The sequence below is a fragment of the Pelodiscus sinensis genome, chromosome 7, assembly GCF_052426305.1.
Source record: "Pelodiscus sinensis isolate ZL-2025 chromosome 7, ASM5242630v1, whole genome shotgun sequence".
NCBI lineage: Eukaryota > Metazoa > Chordata > Testudines > Trionychidae > Pelodiscus > Pelodiscus sinensis.
This window is the reverse complement of record NC_143058.1, coordinates 43,851,473-43,876,713: the sequence shown is the minus strand read 5'-3', so window position 1 is coordinate 43,876,713 and position 25,241 is coordinate 43,851,473. Positions and strand designations below refer to the sequence as shown.

At 40.4% G+C, this 25,241-nt stretch overlaps 1 protein-coding gene and 1 long non-coding RNA gene across 4 annotated transcripts in view; one reads left to right on the top strand and one right to left on the bottom strand.

Moving 5' to 3' along the window:
• Positions 1–1,867: 1,867 nt before the first annotated feature.
• PDK1 (pyruvate dehydrogenase kinase 1) lies at positions 1,868–25,184 on the bottom strand. Of its 3 annotated transcripts, XM_006116470.4 has the most exons (12): positions 24,616–25,183; positions 16,770–16,861; positions 16,199–16,340; positions 11,883–11,954; positions 10,854–11,038; positions 10,442–10,537; positions 10,059–10,136; positions 6,692–6,768; positions 5,906–6,004; positions 4,701–4,811; positions 3,046–3,159; positions 1,868–2,935 (listed from the first exon to the last, which is right to left on the bottom strand). In XM_006116470.4, the coding sequence occupies exons 3-12, from the start codon at positions 16,306–16,308 to the stop codon at positions 2,795–2,797; spliced, it is 1,083 nt and encodes a 360-aa protein (XP_006116532.1). In that variant the 5' UTR covers positions 16,309–16,340; positions 16,770–16,861; positions 24,616–25,183; the 3' UTR covers positions 1,868–2,794. The 3 variants fall into 3 exon arrangements, 2 of the variants coding, with proteins under 2 accessions (XP_006116532.1, XP_006116531.2); XM_006116469.4 differs by lacking the exon at positions 16,770–16,861; XR_012905216.2 differs by lacking the exons at positions 1,868–2,935; positions 16,770–16,861 and having other exon boundaries at positions 4,139–4,811; positions 24,616–25,184.
• Positions 24,085–25,241, top strand: part of LOC149524064 (uncharacterized) — a 115,030-nt gene continuing 113,873 nt past the window's right edge. Inside the window, exon 1 of the long non-coding RNA XR_016350048.1 lies at positions 24,085–24,477. This is a non-coding gene — a long non-coding RNA (uncharacterized LOC149524064). The remainder of the gene's footprint in view (positions 24,478–25,241) is intronic.

Here is a 25,241-nt window from a genome sequence, read left to right as displayed (position 1 = left end):
CCAGCTTCTGCACCATGTTTGACGATACCTAAATAGTAGTTTCAAAAGCCTGTCTCTGCAGTGCTGTGGCAGTTGAACAGGAGCAGAGAGGTACAGATGAAGTGACTGGTTGTGGTGCATGTGGAGTCTTTGAAAGAGAGCCTCCCTCCTCGGCAGAAGAATACTGACTACTTCAGCCTCTAGCACCTGAAAGGGATGGATAACTCCTTGGAACTTTTCAGGCCCCAATCACCCAAAGAATAAGACAGCTGAAAGTTTGATTTTTATAAATTGCATCAATGGACATATTTATTGCTTCAATATGATAAAAAATTACCTTGCAGTTTCACTTTGCCACACACAAGCAAAAATTCAAATATAAATATATAGCTGAATCCCAGTGTTTCAAGAGAACTATCCATTTCACCTTAGTTGCAGCCAGTTCATTTTTCTGTTGATACTTGACAACCATCTCACTGATTATTTTCTCAGCAATGAAGATGTGTGTATAAAATCAATGTTTTTAACCAGCTACTGTAGTGAAGTAAATCAAACAAAGTAAGTCAACCCTCATGTCTAGGGGTAAATACTACACATTCTGAAATTTACTAAACGGTTAATTTCCACCACAGTCAGTGGAGGAGGAAAAAAAAAAAGTATTAATCTACACTGGAATAGTTTAAGGGCCATGACTTGTTCTGATAATCAAAACTTAGGTTAAGCTATGGGTAGCCACGATATAAGCAAAGGTTTTTTTACATCAGTAATTCCACATGAAATCTTTTATTCTTTCAAAAGATTTTCATTACAGGCAAACTGTTACGATGCTTTGCCATAGAATGATTGGCCATATTTGTTCTTAAACGTTACTAAAATCGGTTTAATTGAATTCAAGTATAATTAAATATTTCAAAATTTTATACAAATTTTCCTGAAAAGTTCAAATATGTTAACATAAGCTTTGAAACTTTTTTCATTTTAAAAACCCATGCTGTTACTTTAAGCATTAGGTTGTCAAGAGTGACAGCTGCAGCCATTTAGCAAACACTCCCCTCCTTTATATAAAATTTGACCCCATTTTTTAAACTCTTTTCCTGCCCGGATTCAGTTATAGGAAATAAATATTGCCTTTTTGACACGTATTTACAATGGTGTTGGGCCTCACAAACAAAACTTAAGTTTGTAACAAACACTCCTCTGATGTAAGGGAGTATCTAGTCTCAATTTGCAGATGAGAATTCTCCTGATGTTATCCCATGCAAATAGGACTGTAACATACTTACTGTTCCAGTCTCTTTCCTTCTCTATTCAGTAATAAATCACGGGGTTGTGATCAGGCAGACCACCATCCTCTACTCTATTTTGATCTGGTAGAGTGCTAAACATAGGTCGTGCTTTCTGAGGTGGCACATCCACATCCCTCACCGATACAGGAATTAAGCATTGGTCATCTGTTAGGCACTGGGACTGCAAGTGCTTCACTGTAGCATTCTGAGTTTTGGGGAAATGAGAACTGAGTGAGATGTATATCTATGACCTGGAGATTATATGGTCTTAAATAGCTGGTGTGGTCAACAGCAAAGCTGAAGGTATCAGCATGGTTGCATCCCTCACTAGAAAGGGAGCGGATAGACCTGAAATATTATAAGAAAAAAAAACAGTATATCAAAAACTGATATTTTGACATTAATTGCACTCTAGATAAACCTGAAAAGCTGGTTAACTGGGTAGACCCATTGTCCAGCTATTTCAGTGATCTGCCCAGTAAAGAAACAAATTTTGCAATACCTTCTGCTTATTAACAGTAGTACTGGTGTCACCTAACAAATGATCCCCGAGCTCAAGGTTTCACCAGAGTGTCAAAATTACTCACTACTCACAAATGATATTTGGACATGACCTGTAAATCTTTATTATAAACCCTGAGAAGCTACTATTTCACATTAAGTATGCTATCTTCTGTCTGTCATGAATTTTCAATATAGTTCTCAGAAGACCTGTAACTATTAGATACCTACAACGCTTTATACCAAAAGCAGCATTTAGAGTGGATTTTCAAAAAGAGCTATTTTAAAAAATTATTTTCAGAGCTGAAATTGTATAGGCAAATACAACACAACTTAATAGTTTATAGCTGTTGCCTTGTTCCTCTGAGTGCATCTAATGCTGGTAGTACACACAAATTCACTGATTTCAGTAAATGAAACTACATGATTACCTACTGGAGCATCTGTACTTAAATTCAAATATTTGCTTCTAATTTTGCTAAATTTATTCAAGGTTGCAATACACTTTTGAGCTCCTTGGCTAGAAGATGGTTGAGAAGTGTGAAAGGTTGCCTGACTGAATTTATAAGTCTATTAATGCTTTAAATTACTTAATTGTTTCATCCATCAATGTTTAGATCATTTGAGAACTTCATCCACTGCTCAGTACAAATAACTGGTGTCTCTAGCTAGCTGGTATTTGAATAATGCTTTCATTAGCAGAGTTGTGTGATTTGTGCTATTCAAAGCAGCTGAGAAATAAGTTGCCATGGACCCTGTTTAAAATCTAGTTTTACTGCTCCTTAGTTCTAGGTAGGAAAGTAAACTGAAAATACAAAGTGGAACAAATTACAAGTGTATTTCCTAAACTGTATACTTTGCTTTAATTACTCAAGGTAGTATTATAAAACTGTTCTGGACTTCAACTTCCTATTATTCCCCACTAAAAACATTTCCACAAAGAATTTGAACCATATTTGGTGTAACCCAGCAAAGCAGTGTGTTTGCAAACAACAAAAGTATGTTTCCTGTTTCTGGATACTGGACAGTTATATACTGCGGAATGTGGTCATGTCCTTTGGTTCACTGCTTGGCACACACCAGTCATCTGCTTCATGGTTTTCCATATAATGTTTCCAAGCTGCCTTGTTATACACAGGGAGCCTTTCAATTGATTCTGTTGATAAAGCCTGTAAAGAGAACATAAGCTAGGTGGAGGACATTTTGCTGAGCATATTAAATTGTTTTATTTACATTACATTTTATATTAAGACTGCTACCCTAAGGTAATAAACTATACCTTTATGTAGATAACGGCATCTGTACCATAACCCTCTAAGGAATAGAGTTTCAGATCTCCTTGGAAGTACTGTGCATACAGACGTGATATAGGCAAACCATAACCAAACCCAGCCTGATAAAAGGGAAGACAGAAGAGAGAAAAAACACACTTGAGTTAACTGCATCATCTGCAAAAGAATTGCCAACATACCAGACCAATATCAGCTCTCCTTAAATTTAGAGACAATCCAAGTAAGGTCAACATATTGCTGAATACATGTTAGCTTTTGCAATCACATATAGCCGTGTTTCTCAAACTGTAGGTCCTGACCCCTCTGGGGGGTCGTAAGCAACTTAGAGGGGGCTCACAGTATCACAAAGTTTGAGAACCCCTGACATATAGGATCAGAAAGATGGTGAAGACTCTAAATCTTATTACTCTCCTCCATACTCTAAAGTTTCCATGTTTCCCTCCTTTCCTACTCATTTACCCAAAAATCATCTTAGCTTTTCAATGGAAGGGGAGTGCAGAGCCTAGACCCTGCATGGAGTGAACCCTCCCTCCAAAGGGTTACTATATAATGCAGTTGGTGCTAATGCAGCTATCCTAAGGCAAGAGCTCTAGTACAAGTATTCTGCCTTGCTGCAGAACATTGGATGATTTATATTCCTATGGAGGCACAATTCTAGTCTGGCTGCAAGAAGGCAGAGACTTAAACCAGAGATGTTAGGATTGCCAAGGACAGGGTAAGTGCATCAAGAAGCAACCCTCCTTAAATTTGCTTATGCCTATACTGTAAAAAAAGTCTGACAGGACAGGGGTCTGTCCTAAGTCATTAATGATACACTGAGCAAAAATTAGAAATAGGCCTTTAACTTAATCGCTGGTTAATTTGCACACTCTCTCTGCAACCGTTTAATTTGAATTAAGGAAACTTTCACTCATGTTGATGGCTTTATGCTGGTGTGAATTATCCAATTGTATATAGAAAATTGTTAATAAAATAGGCCAATATTTTGAATAATGGGGTGAGAGGGGTTCCAAGGCAGAATAATGTGATGGTAACATCAACTAGAAGTTAATAACAGTGGGTCCAATGCTACAGTCCTACCTTAAAGCATCCATTGAAGTAACTAGGTGTGTGAGAGGCCCACAGGAGCAAGCTCTTTATTAGCATGACCACGTCTCATATCGCTTTGTTCTTGTCAGGATTATACGACTGAAAACTGCAGTTATTTCACTCAAAATGACAAACAGGGACTTCATCCAAAAGAAGAGGCAGTTTTAAAACCAGAAGTTCCTAAAACCCTAAATTAAATTAATTACAATCCCTGAGTTAGTTTCCTTTTCTGCTATCCTTCCAGGACCAAAGTTTAGCAATCCTGTACTCTCTCAAACAGATAATGGTAACTCCTACCACAGTTCAAGGGATGTTGTTCATTATTCTCTCCTTTAGAGCTTGAAGAAGCAGAATTTTGGTAAATATTAAAAAATAGTGGTTTTCTTATTTATCTTTAAGGCTATAAATTCTGTTTAATGCTGAAAAAAAATTCTCAGAAACGCATTTTAATTAACACCAGAACTGCCAGATCACTTTTCCGCAAAGATACAGGTAATTTCTGCTTTCCCTACTATTAAAAATATACAAGAGAACGAAGTAAATTCATAAAGACCAGAGGTGTTGCATGTGATGTCTCAACACGAGGACGTGGTGCAGTTGAATACATATAGTTGAACAGTACATCAATTTTTCTCATAGGAACGCCACCACCACGATCACTTATCTACAAAATGAATGAGCACAGAAATAACTTCAGGTTCCATTTAAAAGAGAACACACACAAGCTGATTTTCATAAAGAATAAAGTCCAAAACAAGTCTGAGGACTCTAGTGTCTCAACTTGTCCTTATCATATCATTATAAAGAAAACCCATCAGCTGATAAATCACAGCAATATATACACAAATCCCAGCTACACTAAAAATAGCATGTAGATGGTGATTTTAAGTTACAGCTTAAGATGGTGTTCAGTCTCTGAAGTCCACCTTTCACTAATCATTTTAGCGCAGCAGCACAACCCCCCTCTTGACATGGGTTGGGAGGCTCACATCCACATTCCCCATTTACATGTTTTTTCTGCTTTTTACTTCCTCACCCTCCTTCCAGTTTCTAATTTCCATGTGAAGGAAGTCAGGTTGAGTAAAAGTCAGCAATGGTCATTGAACTGTAGGATTCAGGTGCTAAGTTCTCAGTGCTTTAGCCAGCACTTAGGAAAGAGGATACATAGTGCAATGTGTATTAGTACTTATTTACTACTAGAGCAAATCTGAAGATTTGGTTCTACTTCTTATGTAAAGATAAATGTTAAGGAAAACCTACAACCAACCTTGGATACCCAACACTAGCCACATAAGAGAAATGCTGCACTGAAAAGAGATATCTACAAGGCAAGGCCTACCTTAGTAGGTTTAACCTGCGCTGGACTTGCTTTATTCCACATCTGTGCTACACCTCTCTCAAGCAGTCACACAGGACACCTGCTCTGGATAAACTACAAATTTGGCTATCTTCCATTCCTAAATTCACACTCTACCCTTGAACAGAAGCATGGTTTATGTACATTATAGTAACAAAAGAATAAATATGTTGAAATGGTAAAAAGACATCTTCCATTCACATAAGACTTGACATCTTTATGATGTTCCCACACATAATTGACCCAAAGCCTGAAATCCCAGGCTTATTCCTCACACAATCCACTATAAGCACTGGTACAAGTTCCAGCTAGTGTCACATCACCAATTCATAGTAAAATATTCCCCACAGATTCTGAACTGTTTTCCATCAAAGTAATTAAACAGCAAACAAAGTAGTTACCTTCACAGTTAAGTCCTCATTGCCTAATGTGACATGTACTTGAATTGGAGGGTAAATGCTTCGATCAGTACAGTGTTCCATGGTGGCTCTCATTGCATTCTGAGATATTTCAAATTAAAATACAATAAAGAGTTTTAATCAAATCATAGATTTGACAGTAACTTTTAACTTATGCTATTGGCATGTCAACTTAGGAAAACAGGGAGATGTAGATCATGAGGTAACCTCATGCTAAGGGGCGAGGATCTGAATTCTTACAGAAACATCTTCTCTCCAAGGATTAATTAAGCCGCTGGAATTAAAATACCAGCAACTGTTAATGAAAAATAAAGTTTTACATTCTCTCTCAATGACCAGTCTTCTGCAATATCATAAATTCACTGTTTCTCTAGTCAATTTGAAAAAAAAATTAGTTTACAGGCATATGAAAGAGTGCAGCTTTAGTTCTGAATTGCTTCACTAGTTTCACTAAACTACAGCATGCACAGGTTCTATATGTTAGAAAAGACTCCGAAGAGATGTGGCCTGATGTGTAAGTCTTAGTATTCCTGTATGAACAATTGAGATAAAGGCCACATTTTCAAAGCCTCTGATTTTACACACAGTCATTTGTGTACAAATGATAAGATTTAGACCTCTATCTGATCTATGGGTGCAGTCTGAATCTTACAATTGCAGGTACAAATTTGCAAGCTGCTTTTTTTTTAATTGGTTCAACATGCCAAATTAATACACATTTCAGTACACAAACATGTCATGCATATTGTGTGATCCTACTGCACAAACCTTGAAAAGCTCAAAAACCATGTGATAGAGATGAGATGGTACATATACTACTTGCATGGATTGTCCTGATGATTTTGCTGGAAAAGAAAGTAACCTAATTAATTGGACAACATAGTGGAGGCCTACTTTTAGTTTTGGCAACATTCAAGCAGTTCAAATAACAAATATAATCTGGTTTTGTTTTCTTTGTTTTCACTGATAAAGTACAGGGAAATGAAAAGAGAATTTGAATAGAAATCATGGAAACATTTGTTACTCTTGTGTTTGTCAAAACTCATTCAAAATCTATGTTCTTCCACAATTCTGAAAAGCTTGTTTTAACTTGTCTGAATTAATTTTAAAAGTTATTCCCACTACTACTAATGTTGCATTTGAGAATATATCTAAGCAATAACTTCAGTACAATGTGGTCTTGGATTAATTTGTCTATTTAAAGATCTGATGTATCCAAAAACCTCTAATAAATATTCTATTTGTAGATAATACTATTCATTTTGGTTTTGAAATCTCTCTTTGTTCTCATTCTTTAAAACAAACAAGTTATTAGTAATATTTCGTGGATTTTCCTCCCTTTTTTATCATTAATCCAGGACCAGGGCGTGGAAAAGTTTACTGGCTCTAAAAACATTTCCATCAGTTTACCAAGCTAATTACATTTGTAATAGTCTTTTCCATTTGGTAAACCACTGCAGTTAGAGATTAGTGCTGTTTGCTATCTGGGATTTCAAATATGGAAAATTATTTTTACCCTCGCAGATCAAATATATTGGATCTTAACATACACCACGTCTACACTTATCCCTCACTCAGGCTGCAGCACTATTTTACCTTTGATTAAAATTACTATAGGGGGCCTCAATTCTCAGCTTAGCCATGCAAATAATGGGTGAAGCATGCACAGTTGGCCCAGAATCTGGGAAGTGCAAAAGTGGCTTTGAACTACTGTTGTGCTTCCATCACTGGGCACTAAGTAAGTGTAAGATGCATTAGCTGCTATGGCCTTGTGGTACCTTTATAGTAGCTAAACATTCTTGAGATGCAGAAAATCACTTTGCACTAGTCACAAGGTGATGTTTAGAAGCTCTTCTCCACGGTAGGTTACCCCTACCCTGAGATGATCCTCTTGTAGCTGGCTGTCAGCTTTAGGTCCAGGATGTATTGCCAGAATGGGAACGGGGCAGTCATAATGCACAGGAGAATCTCAGCTAGCAAGTGTTGCACATAGAACATCAAGTCATTTATTCATCATCTGAAGTCTAAATCTTATCTTTGTGCTATCACGATTAGCTGTTGTAGAGACTGGGTTGTCAGAAACAAGATTATGGGACACTGAATGAGTGCCCTACAATTTCCAGGGAATAAGAAGCAGCTAAGTTATTACTAACAATATTTTCAAATAAGATAACTGGGAAAGGGAAATAACCATTTTTAAAAAGATAGTCTTGAAAATGTTTTATACAATAATTAATTACACTGCAGTTACAATTAGTGGTTTTAACCTATGTCCATACTTTATGAATTTAATGCCTGTAATTAACACTAATCATAAAACCAGCTGACTACATTAAAGCATAACTACAATATAGGAGGACCTAGCGTAAGTAGTGTACTTAAAATCTAAAAAATATAAATGCTAAGTATAAAATTAATAAGTAATTCAATCACATAATATAATAAACACAATTCTAGTTAATTAGTGCGAATGAGTTATCAAAAAGCATGAAGGGGTCAGAGCAGCAGAGTAAAGACAATGGACTTCAAAACAGATGATCAAACTTAGACTGGTAAATAAGATGCAATATGAAAAAAAATCTGAGGGGAAAAAAAAAAGAGTTCAGAGCTGGCAGTTTCCAAGAGAACAATATCAAAGGCACAACTGCAAACTATCCCGATGTAAAGGAAATGTAAGAACAACACTAAGGCTGCATCTACACAGCACCCTGAACTCAAAATAAGAGATGCAATTTGCACTACGTAAATTGCGTATCTTATTTTGAAATTTTAAATTTGGTGCATTATACAGCGCCAAATTTTGAAATAATGCACAATTTCAAGCCATCCCTTAATCACGTCTGTTATTTCGAAAAATACTTAAAAAAAAAACAGGCGGCTTGTGTAGACGCAGGGTAGCTACACAAAATAGCTATGCAGCGTGGACGAACCCTAATACAATAATAAGGCTCCATGAGGAGGTTTTAAGATCTGAAAAAAGTAGAAATATGGACAAATTGCCAAGGATGAGTACAAAAAAGCCCAGCACAAGCATGTAACAAAATTAGAAAGGCAAATGTTTAAAATGAGTTACACCTAACGTGAAAAGCACTAAGAGGAGATTCTTTAAATATATTAGGAGCATGAGAACAATGAAAAAAAATGTAGATCCTCCGCTTAGAGGGAAGAAGAGCTAAAACTGATGCTATCAAGAAGACTAAATATTCATTACCTATTTTATTTCAATATTCATAAAAAAATTAACAGTCACCAACTATTCAACACAATATCAACAAGGAGGAAAGAATGCAAGCCAAAACAGATAAAGAATAGGTGGAATATATCTAACTCATATTAATATTTTTTAAATTAACAATTTCTGATGAAATTCGCCCTAGGGTACTTAAACTAATTGAAGCAATCTTGGAATCATTAGTAATTATCTTTGAAAACTGGAGGACCATTGAGGTCCCAGAAGACTAGAGAAGGTCAAATATATCAGATTTCTTTAAAAAGAAGAACAAAAAAGAACCTAGGGAATTATAGCCCAATCAATTTAAATTCAATACCTGGAAAGATACTGAAACAAATTTGTACACACCTGGGAATAGCAGGGTTATAAGTAATAGCCAAAAAGGATTTGACAAAAAAAATCATGCCAAACTAACCTAATGTCCTCCTTTCACAGGGTTACTGGCCTAGTGGATAAGGTAGCTGCAGTAGACCTGGTATATCTAGAGTTTTACAGCAGAACCTCAATTTTACAAATACCAACCTTATAGTTGACCTGTTATAAATAATTTTCCCCAAATGTGAAAAAAGTCATGTAATTAAAATTATGTTGATAAAAAACCATGTCAACATTCCTTTGCATTCCTGTTCATTTATTGCAATGCTGTGAGACCAGTGAATTTTCAACATTTTTGCATTTGCAAACCCCTAAAGTCTAATGGAGATCCAAGGGGAAATTTTAGACCCAGTCCATAGATCCAGGGTTGAAAATCACTTGTTCTATGATAATGTCAATCTTTCACAGATCTCTCACGCATAGTTTGCAGACCCCATGTTGAAAAATACTGTGTTGGAGCAAGCATTGAAAAACTAACAGAAAGCTTCCTCATTTGAAGCAGGATTCACAATTCCCACGTACACTTACCATTCAACTCTTTAAGCATAAGTTCTGGAGAGCTCATGTAATACAAATCACAAAGTCTCTTAGCATTTTCATAGCCATCTATAGGAAATCAAGACAGAAAAATGTAAACAACAAATACATATCCTTCCTCTTCTTTAAGATGTTTTGTAGTTTATTGAAAAGAATGTGAACTAAAAAACAAAAACATCCTGCACTCTTATTGCAGACCTTTTATATTTTCTCACAAAAACTGAAATATTGGTAGAACTATTAAATTTGAACTGGAGTTTTCTGCTCCACATAAGATTATTATTAAGATATAAGAAGAATCTGATGTATATTAGTTCTAAATTTTAATGTACTTTTTTTCAAAATTCTTGTTCAGCTGGTCAGCCTGAATTTACCTTTAATAACTTCGACAACATTGCAGTTAGGATCAATGCTTCCAATGTGTTTGGGCTGAGCTGGATTAACTTTAATTTTCCCACCAAACAGCAAAGCTGCCAACAAAGAAAATAACATTTAATAGGCAATGCGATTTCACAATTTTCAGTTTTCATGTCTTCTGAATGGAAGCACTGCTGAATGGAAAAGAATGAGCATAGCTTATAATTTTGGCTATGACGACCTTAAAGAAAAATGGTTCATCTGCTTTGCTGATGGCCCCAAAAAATGCTTTGTAGGCACACTCAGGAGTTTCTAAGGGGATCAAGAAAATGCTGCAAGCAGCATATTTAACTAAATAATCAATACCTAAAGATAAGACATACCAACACGTTCCCATTCATGATTTTCCCTTTTAACAGTGGTACTTACAGTGTTGATTGAGGAGCATTCTGATTGAAATGCGACTCATGTAGAAACGATCTAAAAAATACTGCACATTCTGACAGGTCACCGGATCAACACCAAAGCTTTCCTTGTATTCAGTCACACCCTGAGCCATTGTAGGAATGACATCATTGTGTCGGTTCCGGATTGTTATCACAGTATCTGTAAACCTAACATGAAAGAACTGTCAATTTTTCACTTTCAAGTGAATTTAACACTCATTAAATTCCTGTCAGCAAAGCCCACTCTTTACTGATATAGCAAAGAACCATCTTAGCAGAAAAAGACAGATCCCTCTTTTGAGTCTCATTTAAACTGAAATTTCCAATAAGGGTGCCATATATAATAGGGGGTTTTATAGTTATTTTTCAATAAGAACTGGAGTGAGACCAACAATGTTTGCAGAGATCAAATGTGTGGCTGTCAGATAGCAACTACCTTCAGACACTGGTGACCTGACCTGGACTAAAAGTAAAAAGGTTGCACGTGCCATTTCCTAAACCACACCATTCTACTCACTCTCGACTTCTCCAGTTTCACAGAAACTGAGATTTTTGGAACACAATTATACTGTTGACAAATCAAACAAAAGGAAACATTCTTTTTTCTTGATTTAGTGAAAAACAGAGTCATGTTGTTGTTATGATTCATTACTAAAAGGTCAATGACATGAAAGTATGTCTACACAGCAGCTAGACACCCACAGGTGGCCCATGCCAGAAAACTCAGGTTCGCAGGGCTCAGGCTACGGAGCTGTTTTACTGCTGTGTAGATTTCCAGGCTTGGGATGGCTTTAGGGCCCCACAGACTGGAAGGTTCTTGGAACTGGCTCCCACACGAGCCTGGAAAGCTATACAGCCCAAGTCCCAAAGGCTGAATGAAATCTGCTGGCATGGCCAGATGCAGATGCCAAGTTGCTGAGCAGACATATCCTTAGAGATTTTGTTCATCTGAACCATCATTTTTCCAGTGTGTATAAATATATATATTTAAAAGAATGTTAAACACACTTACCTATGAATAATTTGTGAATCTTCTGCACTTTTATCCTTAAAGTCAAGGATTTCCTGAAGACTCTGGACATACCTAAAATATAAATCCTGTGTGCTAGATTTTTACCATGATATTCCATTCAAATCCTTCTATTTTGTGAAGACATTAACAATTTTCTTTTAAACATTTCTTTAGTTTATAATCAAGAACCATAGCATGGACTCAAAACAGTCATGTTATAGGTATGGTTAAAGAGGTATTTTCATTATCAGTTCCTGCTTTTGGGCACTTTCAACTTCCAAATTAATTTCTGGTAAGCTGAAAATACCTTGGCTTATTCTCCTGCCATCATCTGATGAAGTGAGTTTTTTAGTTTGCTAAAAGACCTCCCAGGAGGGCTCTTGTACATTTCAAAAGCAAAGTGTGGGGTCAGCAGGGGATTCGAACAGTCCCCCTCTGGCCCTGCGCTCCCGATGGCAGTTTGCTTTTGAAATGTTCAAAAGTAGGGAGCACGGGGCTAGCAGGGGACTGTTTGAGTCCCCAGCTCACCCCAGGCTTCCCGCAGCGCTTCTGCTTTTAAACTGTAGCAAGAGCCCTTCTCTTGCTTCATTTCAAAGGTAGAAGCGCCACCAGTTCCCTGCTGTGTTCCCGCTTCTCTCCCCATGGAGATGGTGCTGGTGGGGGAGGGAGGGAACCAGATTTTAAACCAGCTCCCCCCAGCACCAGATCCTGCTTCCCCACTTCTGCCTCTCTCTGATAGAAGCAGCAAGTGAGGGTAGGGGGGAGCGACTAGTCGAATCCCTAGTCAACTATCCGATAAACATTTGCTTATCGGATAATCGACTAGTCACTTACATCCCTAGTTTCGAGGTCAGGGTCAGGTTATAATCAGCAAGCTGCATGATCCTCAGATCAACACTGGTACTTCCGATAAAAGGGAGTCTGCTCAGTTAGAAAGAGAGAGATATTCATATTACAGGAATACTCATATAACAGAGCTAGAGAACATTTGAGAAAGGATTTTCTGTATAAGCAAGATGGGCAAATGACTTGAGCTATTTGCCATGAGGGGATGGGACCTTAATAAGTCTTCAGGAAACACTAGGCTGCAGGGAGGACCGCTAACACCCAGCCAGAGGCTGAAAACTGTAGAGTAGGCCAGAACCCATAAAGCAGGGCTGGGCAAAAGGGCCTCCACAGGCCAGATCTGGCCCGCCAAGCAGGTTGATCTGTCCCACAGAGGTCCTGCTGCTCCCCCACCCCCAGGCCAATCAGGACAGCTGACGATTCAGAACAGCTGTTAGTTCTCTTTGTGGAAGGGTGGGGGTAAGACTTCCATGCGCTCCCCCACCCACAGACTAATCCAGGTCTGTGGGTGAGGAAGCATCCTGCCCCTGCCCCTTCCACTTGAGGCTCCGCCCCTTCCGGGGCCACTTCAAAAATTTCCAATGTGGCCCCCAGTAAAAAATTATTGCCCATCCCTGCCATAAAGGGATGATGTTTGCTAAATGAGAGTCTATGTGTAGTTTGAGAGTGGAATTCTAAACAGGAAAACAGGCAGTGGGTGAGTCCAAAGCCAAAACAAATAAGCCCCAGCCAAATGTATGTATTTGATATGGTAAATGCTGTGATTTATTTTAAGTGATATATTGGAGAAAATGAGCTAATCTCTGAAAGTTTTTAATCAGTATTTAAATGTGACAGTAAAACAAAAACGTTACTGCCTAAGGAAAGTAGTCCTATAGAGAATTCAAAAAAAGAAGGTGTGAGTAACAAACCTAAAAATGGAAAAACCTTCCGAATTGCACTATGTATTTAATCTCACTGCTAGTGCATGATTGTTCAGTATAGCAATGGTAACTCTCTAAAAAATGTCTTGCAAAATTAATTATTAGTAATCATGACTGACTGGGCCAACATTTGTTAAAATCAGACTTAACAAAATCCAATATTTTCATGATTTATGTAATCGAAATAGATCCATTTTGCAGATCATTGAAGGCTCCAAGATCTTAAAGGGAGAGGGAGGCAAGAATCTGACATCCTTTCTGTCCAAGAAGTGAGAAGAGAGACAACAGAAGATAGAAGCATATAAAAAAAACTTATAAGCAAGTAATTATACATCATACTTATATTCTTATACCAATACCAAAATACAGTAAAAATCCATTGGTCCGGCATCCAATGCTCCAGCACTCCTGATGGTCTGGCACCATCAGGAATCCAGAAGTGCTCCGGCTGCTGGACAATTGGAGCTGCTCTGCACCCAGCTTCCCCGATTCAGCCACTGCTGAAACTGACCAGCAGCTGAATCGGGGAAGCCGGGGGAAGAGCAGCGGGGGTGCTGCCGAGTTGGTCCCGTAGCGCTGCCCCTCGGGGCTGCAGGACCAACCCGGCAGCACCCCAGCTGCTCTTGAGGACGCCTGGGGAAGAGCAGCTAGAGTGCTGCCAGTTTGTCCCTCAGCGCCGAGGGGTGGCGCTACAGGACCAACCCGGCAGTACCCCAGCTGCTCTTGAGGACGCCTGGGGAAGAGCAGCTAGAGTGCTGCCAGTTTGTCCCTCAGCGCCGAGGGGTGGCGCTACAGGACCAACCTGGCAGCACCCCAGCTGCTCTGCCCCAGGCATCCCCACGTCAGCCGCTGCTGAAACTGATCAGTGGCTGACTCCAGTGGCTGAATCGGGAACGCCTGGGACAGAGCAGCTGGGGTGCTGCAGCGTTGGTCCCGTAGCGCCCGCCCCTCAGCACTGCAGGACCAACCCAACAGCACCCTAGCTACTCTGCCCCAGGCGTCCCCGATTCAGCCGCTGCTGAAACTGACCCCTGGGTCCTAAAGGTGCCAGATTATCGGAAGTTTACTGTACTATATTTTGGCTACAGCACTTCCTCTGTCCTCACGGGTGAGGGCACCTGCTTCCACTGCATGTGCCAAACCCCTCCCCCCATGATTCCCCAAACTGCATGCTCGGGGGAAGAGCACAGTGATAAGAGGTGGAGCTTGGGGACCAGTAGCGGACAGCTCTCCCACCCCCCAGGAATCCCAGCTCGGACTGTGCAATCACTCTGGCCCACAGACTGGGAGTTTGAGACCCCTGATCTAGACCATCCCTGTTTGTCTAACCTGTTCTTTTGTGGAACACTGGATCACCGTCAATGGAGAAAGGAAAATGTGGGCCTCGGTCTGCCATCATCTGAGAAGAAGGAGAACCAATCTTCTGGGTGGGGGCGGGACAGACTATCTAGAGCAGTTCAGGGTGCTTAATCTAAACTAAGGGATAAACATATTGTATATAACAGACTCAAGATAGCATACATGTAAAGATTCAAGGGACATTTGGCATAGGGGAGCCTAGACAAGCCTTTGTGTGTGATACTAAGGGGGATGATACAATCTCCGAATATTCAAATGGAGGAACATCAAGCGGGGGGAGGAGATGATATCTCTCTATGCAACATTAGTGAGACTACTACCGCATCACTTCAGGTGTCAACACTTCAAAAAGGACGCTGAAAAATTGGAAAAGGTTTAGAAAAGAGCTAAAAGAATGACTTAAGATCTTGAAAACACGCTTCTAGTCAGACTTTAGAAGCTTAATCTACTTATTTTCAAAAAGAAGGTTAAAAGGTGACTTGATCAGCTGAAAAGTACCTAATGTTTGATAGCTTTTTAATCTAGCAGAAAGACAGAATAGCCAGTGGCTGAAAGCTGAATCTAGACAAATTCAGATTAGAGCTAAGGTAAAAATTTAACAGTCAGGGCAATTAACCATTGGAATAACTTATCTATGGATACGATTAATTATCCATCTCTCAAAATCTTTAAATCAAGGTAGATATCTTTCTAAAACACGTCATAATAAAAGTTATGGGCTTGATGCTGAAACTAATGGTTGAGATGGTGTGTGTTATCGAGGTCAGATTAAATTATGATGGTCTCTCTTTGGGCCTTAAAATTAAAAAACAAACAAATGCCTTCGCAGTGTCTTCAACCTAAATATCGTAAAAGTGCGTTGATTAATTAGAAGGATGAATGAAATTGACATAATATGAACTATGGAATGAAGTGAAACAGACTAGTCTGTTTTTTTCTTGAAAGAAAAGCAAGGCGTAAAAACATGATGATCGGCCAGAAGTAAAATACTCAACACTCTCTCAATCTATTAATATAGATCAGGATATTTTCAAAATAGAATTTTAGATAGTAACAATCACACTCAGAAGATACTGTTTTAACACCACCATATAATAGACAAGTATGTGAAGAGTTTCTTACGCAGGTGCATAGTGCACTTGCAATAACCTTTAAAAGTAAAATAAATTAATACAAGACAGTTCTTACCAGCTTTGCACCAGCTGAACTGATGGTGTTTTTAAAAGGTTGTCCGGAAGCAGACTTATTTCTTTCATTATGTTTGCCAATCTTACAGGCAACTCTTGTCTCAAAAACATAAATGAAGTCTTTTCACAAGCATTTTCAGATCCTAAAACCAAAATATATTTGGAAAAAATCAGCATGATATTAACATTTGTGGAACATCTTTTTACAGCTATAGGTCAGTATTTTCCTGCAAATTTTCTGGTCTGGCCCTGACGTTAAATTAGACTATGTTGGAACATAGGTATAAACTAGAAAGTGACCCTTTGTAAAACTGCATTATTTCACTTCAAAGCAAAAGTCAAGAAGTGCTAGTTCCCTTGTCACTGAGGTACAATTATGTTTTAGAAAAGATTTTTCACTGTGAATTAAATAATTCAGTTGCTTACAAATAATATTATGGCATTGGGAGGGAGGACGAGGGATATCACACACAACCATAAAGCAGTGTGCATCAACAGGATCTGAAGAATCCTGTGCCTTCACAGCCCCAATACAGATTTTTATCATTCATCCAAAAAAATGTTTGTTTTACCTCAGCATGGGAGAATAGACTAGATTAAAACAAACAAAATCGTCCAAGACACAGGATTTGGTAGTGATGGGGGTCTTCAACTCCCAAGACATCTGTTGGAAAAGTAATACAGCAAGGCACAGATTATCCAACAAGTTCTTAGAATGTATTGGGGATAATTTTGTATTTTAGAAGATAGAGAAAGCTACTAGGAAAGAGGCTGTTCTAGACTGGAGTTTGACAAATAGGAAGGAACTGGTTGAGAATTTGAAAGTGGAAGGCAGTTTGAGTGACAGAGTTCATGATTCTAAGAAATGGTAGGTTGGAGAACAACAAAATAAAGACAATGGATTTCAAGAAGGCAGACTTTAGCAAACTCAGCGAGTTGGCAGGTAAGATCCCATGGAAAGCAAGCCTAAGGGGAAAAACAATTCAAGAGAGTTGGCAATTTTAGAGAGAGACATGTCAGGTAGAAGAGCAAACTATCCCACTGCACAGGAAAAATAAAGTACAGCAAGAGACCACCCTGGCTTACACAAGATATCACTAATGATCTTGAAAAAAAAAAAAAGAGTCCTACAAAAAGTGGAAACTAAGTCAAATTATAAAAGATGAATATAAAAAGTAACACAAGTATACAGGGACAAAATTAAAAGGCCAAGGTCCAAGATCAAACTAGCCAGAGACATAAAGGGTAACAAGAAACATTCTACAAAAAACACGGATAGGATCGTACCATTACTCAAGAGGGGAGGAGGAATAGCAGTAGAAAATGCGGAAATGACAATGGTGCTTAAGGACTTTTTTGTTTTGGTTTTCAACAAGAAGATTGGTGGTAACTAGAACACTAGTGAGTGCCTGTGAAAATACGGTAGGATCAGAAGCTAAACCAGGAAAAGAACAATTTAATTAGACAAATAAGATGTCTTCAAGTCACTAGATCTTGATTAAATGCATCCTGGAATACTCAAGAAACTGACTGAAGAGATATCTTAGCCATTAGCAATTATCTCTGAAAAGTCATAGAACATGGTTGAGGGGTAGATTCCAGAATACTGGAAAAGGGCAAATATAATACCAATCTATAAAAAGGGAAATAAGAACTAGGGATGCCAATGTAAAGACAACTACATGATTAACCAATAAGCCCAGGCTTATTGGTTAATCCTATCAACTATATGCATTCCGCCACACCTTTGCTTCCTCTGTATCAGAGGCAGCAAGGAGAGAGGGGGGGGGGAGAAGGTGCCCACAGAGAGCCAGCTTTTAAACCAGCTCCCTACGAGCACTGGATCCGCCTCCTCTCCCCAGCCCACTCCTGTGCTGCTGCCTCTGATAAAGAGGCAACAGCATGGAGGTTGAGGTGGGCAGACGGAAACCGAGATGCATGAAGAGCGGACTTTCAAGCAAGCTCTTTGCATGTGCCAGCTCTGAGGACCCGCCTCCCCCCCTTGCTGCCTCTTATAGAGGCAGGCAGGAGCCGGCTTAATAGCCAGGAAGGGAGAGAGCATCCTGTGTCCATGGTGAGCCTGGGTCTGCTGCAGACAGTGGCTGCTCTGTGGCAGAAGCCCCTGTCCACAGGGGGTCTGAGCCCATGGTGCACAGAAACTGCTCCGCATCCCATGGACCAGCCTCTGTCCTCAGGGAGCTCACACCCACCCTACGTTGCTGCCTTTGTACCAGAGGCAGCAGTGCAGAACGGCTGGATGGAGCCAGGCTGCAGCAGGTTTTTAAATCGGCTCCTCCAGTAGGGATGTGAACTACTAGTTGACTATCCGATAAGGAAATGCTTATTGGATAGTCGACACACTAATCAACTAGTTGCTTCCCCCGCACCTCGCTGCCTCTATCAGAAGGAGGGGGAAGAACAGAGGGTGCTTCAAAGCAGCAGTGCCGCATGGAGCCCAGAGTCTGCCATTTTGAAACACCATGTGCAGCCTGGGTCCCCAGCTGGCCCCGTGCTGCACACAGAATTTCAAAGTGGCAGCGCTGCATGGAGCCCGGGGTCAGCTGGGGACTCCCCGGCTCACCATGCAGCTCTACCACTTTGAACACCTCAGGGAACACGGGGGACTGCTTGAGTGCTCCTGTAGCACTTTCGCTTTTGAAGTTTGGCAGCAGCCCTAGGGCTGTTGCTACACTTCAAAGGCGAAGGTGCTCTTAACAACTAATCGAATAGTCGATGCAAATTGCACTGACTATTCAATTAGCGCATTAATCTAAAATTAACATCCCTATCTCCTAGCGGACTAACTCCAGCCTACCACCCTATGCTGATGCCTGACAGAGAAGCAACAGCGTAGGAATGGGAACAGAGTGCACTTGTTGCCAGCCCCGCCCCCAGGGACTATTGTAACTATTGTTACATAAGTGTAACCGCTAAAATGTATGTGATTACACAAGTATTCAATTACACACTATTTAACATACCTAATAAGGACAACCCAGGGAATTACAGACCAGTCAGCTTAACTTTTGTACCCCAAAAGATAACGAAGCAAATAATTAAGTAATCAATTTGCAAACATCAAGAAGATAACATAATAAGTAACAATCAGTATGGATTTATCAAAAACGAATCATGTCAAACCAACCTGATAGCTTTCTTTCATAAGCTTGGTGGACAAGGGGAAGTGGTAGATGTAGTATATCTTGATTTTAGTAAAACTTCTAATAATGTATTGCATGACTTTCTCATAAACAAACTGGGGAAATGCAACCTAGATGGAACTACTAGAAGGTGAATTCAAAACTGGTTGGAAAACTGCTCCCAGAGAGTAGTTATCAATGGTTCGTAGTCATGCTGGAAGGGCATAACATGTGGGGTTCTGCAGGAATCCATTTCTGTTCAATATCTTCCTCAATGATTTAGATAATGTAAAGATTAAACTTATACAGTTTGCAGACAATACCAAGCTGGAAGAATTCCAAGTGCTGAGGAAGGCAGGAATGAAATTAATGTCCTGGAAAAATTGCAGAAGTGGTCTGAAGTAAATAGGATAATGTTAAATAAGAACAATGTAAAGTACTTCACTCAGGAAGGAACAATCAGTTTCCCACATACAAAATGTGAAATGACTGCATAAGGAGGAGTACTGCGGAAAGGTTTCTGGGGGTCATAGTGGACCACAAACCAAACATGAGCCAATATTGTAACACTGTCGCAAAAAAAGCAGATATTCTGGGATGGATTAGCAGAAGTGTCGTAAGCAAGACACAAGAAGTAATTGTTCTTCTTCACTCTGCGCTGATTAGGCCTCTACTGGAGTACTGATTCCAGTTCTGGGCACCACATTTCAGGAAAGATGTGGACAAACTGGAGAAGGTCCAGAGAAAAGCAACAAAAATGATTAAAGGTCTAGAAAACATGACCTGTGAGGTGAGATGGAAAAATTGCATTTGTTTAGTCTTAAAAAGAGAAGACAGAGGGGACATAACCATTTTCAAGTTCATAAAAAGTTGTTACAAAGAGGCGGGAGAAAAACTGCACTTAATCTCTGAGGATAGGACAATGTAGAATCTGAATAAGCGAGGCCCTAAATTAGGCCTAAAACTCTGGCTAAATGTGCATGCCTGCTTGGAGGCCCGAGAAAGGGATGAGAAAAGATAAGGAAAATGCTGTTGAGTAAAGATAGGAAAATGCTTAGTGTTCTTTGTTGTGAGAAAACTGGAACAATCAGGTTAACTACAGTTAGATATGTTTTTTGTTTTAGTGACCTTGCTTTTTCCTAATTTGGTAGTTGTCTCCTTATTTGGGACTGAGAAACCTATGCTGTATACCAACTATAACAACTCTGTAATTTTCCTGCTGAAGGGCGGGGGGGAGGAGAGGGAGGAGCTCTCTTAACTGTGCAATTTGTCTGTGTCAGTTAGTGATGACTCTCCCAGCAGCTGCTTACTTTCTTTAATAAAGGGGTCTCTGGCAAATCTGAGACAAACACAACGTGAAGACTGTGTTTTCTTCCGCAACAAGAAGCAATAGTCTTAAATTGTAGCAAAAGAGGTTTAGTTTGCACATTAGGAAAACCTTCCTAATTGTCATGGCACTTAAGCACAGGAATAAATTGTCTAGGAAGACTGTGGAATCTCCATCATTGTTTAACTTGCTCTTAAAAATCTCCAAATGCCTGTCAGGGATGATCTAGATCCATGGTGTCCAACACACTAGCCACGTGGCTATTTGGCTGGTTGAGTATGGCTAGTTGGCTTGAACAATGTGACTATTTGGTGGGTTCCGTGTAACTAATTTACTATAGAACTAGTAGCTAGTTCACTTCAGAACTGTTTGGACACCCCAGATCTAGATAATACTTAGCCCTACCATGATTGCATACTTAAGGTAGTTTTAGTTCAGTGGTGTCCCACAAGAGTCCATACTGGGACAAATCCTATTCAATCTATTTATAAATGATCTGGAGAAAGGGGTAAACAGTGAAATGGCAAAAATTTGCACATGATACTAAACAGCTCAAGATAGTTAAGACCAAATTAAACTGTGAAGAGCTTCAAAAAGATCTCAGAAAACTAAAGCTATGTCTACACAGCAGTGTGATAGTGCATGTCTACACTACAACCGTTTATTTCTAAATAATGACGAGCTGGAGGACTTCTTACTCGGACTCCTGTAACCCTAATTTTACAAGGAATAAGGGAAGACAGAGGAAGAGTGCTCTAACTCGGACTTCCTGCTGTGTAGACAGCGCCAAAAGCCAAAATAAGCTATTTTGACTTGAGCTATGCAACTGACATACCTCAAGTTGCGTAGCTTATTTCAGCTTTAACCCTGCTGTATAGAGGTGCCCCAAGTGATTGGGCAACAAAATGGGAAATAAAATTTAATATTGATAAATGTAAAGTAATACACATTGGAAAAAATAATCCCAACTATACATACAAAATGATGGGAACCAATTTAGCTATGACTACTCAACAGAGAGATCTTGGAGTCATTGTGGATAGTTCTCTGAAAACATCCACTCAATGTGCAGCAGCAGTCAAAAAAGCAAGCAGAATATTAGGAATCTTTTAAAAAGGGATAGAGTGTAAGACAGAGAATATCTTTTTGCCTCTATATAAAACCACGTACGCACACGTCTTGAATACTGCATACAGATGTGGTTGCCTCATCTCAAAAAAATATATTGGCATTAGAAAAGGTTCAGATAAGGGCAACAAACATTATTAAGGGTTTGGAATGGGTCCCATATGAAAAAAGATGAAAAAGACTGACTTTTCATCTTAGAAAAGAGGAGACTAGGTGGTCTATAAAATCATGGCTGGTTTGGAAAAAGTGAATTAGAAAAAATTATATACTTGTTCCCATAATAAAAGAACTAGGGGTCAACAAATGAAATTAAGAGGTAGCAAGTTTAAAACAATAGGTAGCAGATTTAAAACAAACAAAAGGAAGTTTTTCTTTACACAGTGCACAGTCAACCTGTGCAACTCCATGCCAGAGGATATTGTGAAAACCAGGACTTTATCTAGTTCTTTTTTGAACCTGTTAAATTCATGGAGGCTAGGTCCATCGATGTTTATTAGCCAGGATTGGTACGAATGGTGTCTCTTGCATATTTGTCAGAGGCTGGAAATGGATGACAGGAGAGGGATCACTTGATGATTACCTGCTCTGTTCTCTCACTCTGGGGCATCTGGCATTGGCCACTGTTGGAAGCCAGGATACTGGGCTAGCTAGATGTTTGGTCTGACCTAGGATGGCCATTCTTATGTAATAATCCATTTAAAATGTTAGTTTTGTGCATTTTAATTGCATTTGAATTGTGATTTATGTCAAGTTCAATTTGGATGACAAGTAAAAAATTAAATAAATCTAATAACATTTATTTAGATACTACATATTTTAAGCTGTCCAAATGCTTAAATGTGTGTGTAGATACAATATATCTACATGATTAGAAAAAAGAAGCACCAAATTTAATACAAAGGCTTTGTTTACTTGCTGATCGTTTTAATAGCTACTAAGACGTGAATCAGCAGCTCTTTAGGACAATAACTTAAAAGTGCAAGCACAATCAAAGCTTCCTATTTACTCATTTAAATCAGTGATTTAAATTGCTTTTACTTAAATCAATGCATCCTGTATGACATCATATGATTTTGTTACCTGTACGTTCTTTTAATGTAGATGTAGTATGAAATATTCAAGTTGTGTCAGTGTGAATGGTCCAGCTTTTAAAAAGAAAATCCAGACTGAAAATGCCATTCTATTGTAATGCACAGAAAATGATTGTGTATTTTTGTCCGATTCTGACACCTGAACACAAACCTGTATCATCTACTACTACAATTTTTAGCCTCAGCCACTTGTTTCTAGCTTTTGAGAACCTGACAAAAAGTTGGTATATTTTGACCATTTTTTCAGGTTATCTATGACCTTATATCTAACACTGATGGCCAGAAGTTACTGATTTGCTCTAGGAAAATATTTAAAGTAAATTTCCACTGTATGGGAAACACTTTTAAAAATAAACTACTGTAATTGTGAACAGTACTGCTATCCTTGTTCAAACATAGTGTAAATAGAATTACTGTGTAATTCTGCAGTTGTTTAATATAATTTACAATAGTTTTTTTATATATTAATGATACACTTGTCTTTACATAGCATATTGTAAAATGAATAATGATGTAAAAAATGTTGACTGGACAAGGGACTCCATCACTTTCAATAGCTGAGAGATTCCTTAACTGAAATAGTAGAGGCCTGTGTTTCACTTAAGGCTACGTCTACACTGGCCCCTTTTCCGGAAGGGGCATGTAAATTTCACAAGTCGTCGTAGGGAAATCCGCGGGGGATTTAAATATCCCCCGCGGCATTTAAATAAAAATGTCCGCCGCTTTTTTCCGGCTTTTAAAAAAGCCGGAAAAGAGCGTCTAGACTGGCCCCGATCCTCCGGAAAAAGTGCCCTTTTCCGGAGGCTCTTATTCTTACTTCAAAGTAAGAATAAGAGCCTCCGGAAAAGGGCGCTTTTTCCAGAGGATCGGGGCCAGTCTAGACGCTCTTTTCCGGCTTTTTTAAAAGCCGGAAAAAAGCGGCGGACGTTTTTATTTAAATGCCGCGGGGGATATTTAAATCCCCCGCGGATTTCCCTACGACGACTAGTGAAATTTACATGCCCCTTCCGGAAAAGGGGCCAGTGTAGACGTAGCCTTAGAGTTCCCAGGTATGTCTGCATAGAATTTATCAAAGAGATGAACTTCCAGAAGCTGGATGCATTGGATTGTGACTTCCATACCCAGGCTCACGTGATAAGCTTTCTAATGTCTGCCTCTAAGATTGTTTTGTGTGTGGCACTTTGTTCTCTAGTGGCAGACTGCAATTAGAACTTTAAAAGCTCAGCGGGATATTCTGCTTTGTGGCCAGCTGTCACCATTTGTTCACTAGTGTTTCCATTTTGGCTGCAGCTGTAACCCCTTTTTAGAGCTTGGGGCCAGAAAGCTGGAAACCCCCGTCTGATTGGCTGCCTGCCCCACCAGCCCCCTTCCTAGGGGGAGAGCAGCCAACTAGGCTCCATGGGGAGAAGGCCAGAGCACTCTTGAGCAAGGCTCCTGCTGAGACATAGGGACTGAGGACCCAGACGCCCAGCTACCCTCTCCTCAGCACAGGGCCCGGATGCTTTCCCCATGTCTGCAGCACCAGGAACGGAAGGAGGGGGCGATGTGCGGACCCTGCAGGGGGGAAGAGGAGCCTGTTGCCTGAAAGCTCCAGGTAAACCGGGGCCGAAGGGGGCGTTGAGCTGAGGCGGTGTTGGCAGCCACACAGCGCGCGGGGTCACAGGCCGGGGGCGGGGCGGCTGTTCAGGCTGCAGCCCGGATGGAGCCGGGGCCCCTGGGGCCAGGCACTCACCGAAGTCCAGGAACTGCTTCATGGAGAGGGGCGACGGGGAGAAGCGGGAGTAGAAATCCACTTGCTGCGGGAGGCTGGGCGGGGAGGCGCCTCTCAGCAGGGCCCGCAGCAGCCTCATGGCGGCCCGAGGACGAGACGCGGCTCCGCTACTCCCTGCCCGGGCCGGTCGCCATTCCCGCCTGGGCAGCTGCCCGGAGCCTCGGCTTCTGCCGGGCCTTGGCCTCCCGCGCTGCGCGGGCCTCGGAGGAGCTGGCGGGCGCCGCCGCGCTGGACGAGGGCGGGAAGCGGAGGCCGGGCGCCGCCTCCCTCCTTGCTCCGCCCTGCTGGACGCCGCGCCTGGTGCAGGGGGTCGATCGCGGAGCCCCGACCTGACACTGCCTCCGAGGGGCCGGGGCCGCCCCGCTGCTACGCCGGGCAGGAGCTCTGAGCTCGGGCCCTAGCGGGGAAGACCGGCCCGGCCCCCACTTCTCGGCGAAGAAGAAGATTGGTTTTAAGATTGTCGATTGAGATGGCGGGTTCTCTTCATTGCTGCTCTCCTGCGGAACCGGGGCAGGTTCTGAGCCAGTCGCTTACTGCTCGTCCCACTGGCTAGCAACTGAGCAATGGGCGTGTCCCACGATTAATCA

What these genes read in the sequence shown, in the direction of transcription:
- PDK1 (XM_006116469.4), bottom strand. Translation starts at nt 24,733, where the DNA reads ATGAGGCTGCTGCGGGCCCTGCTGAGAGGCGCCTCCCCGCCCAGCCTC. An exon ending in TGTTGTCGAAGTTATTAAAG is followed by an intron (nt 10,137 to 10,441) that starts GTAAATTCAGGC and finishes GATTTCCTATAG; the next exon opens with ATGGCTATGAAAATGCTAAG. An exon ending in ATGCCGTTATCTACATAAAG is followed by an intron (nt 2,936 to 3,045) that starts GTATAGTTTATT and finishes TTCTCTTTACAG; the next exon opens with GCTTTATCAACAGAATCAAT.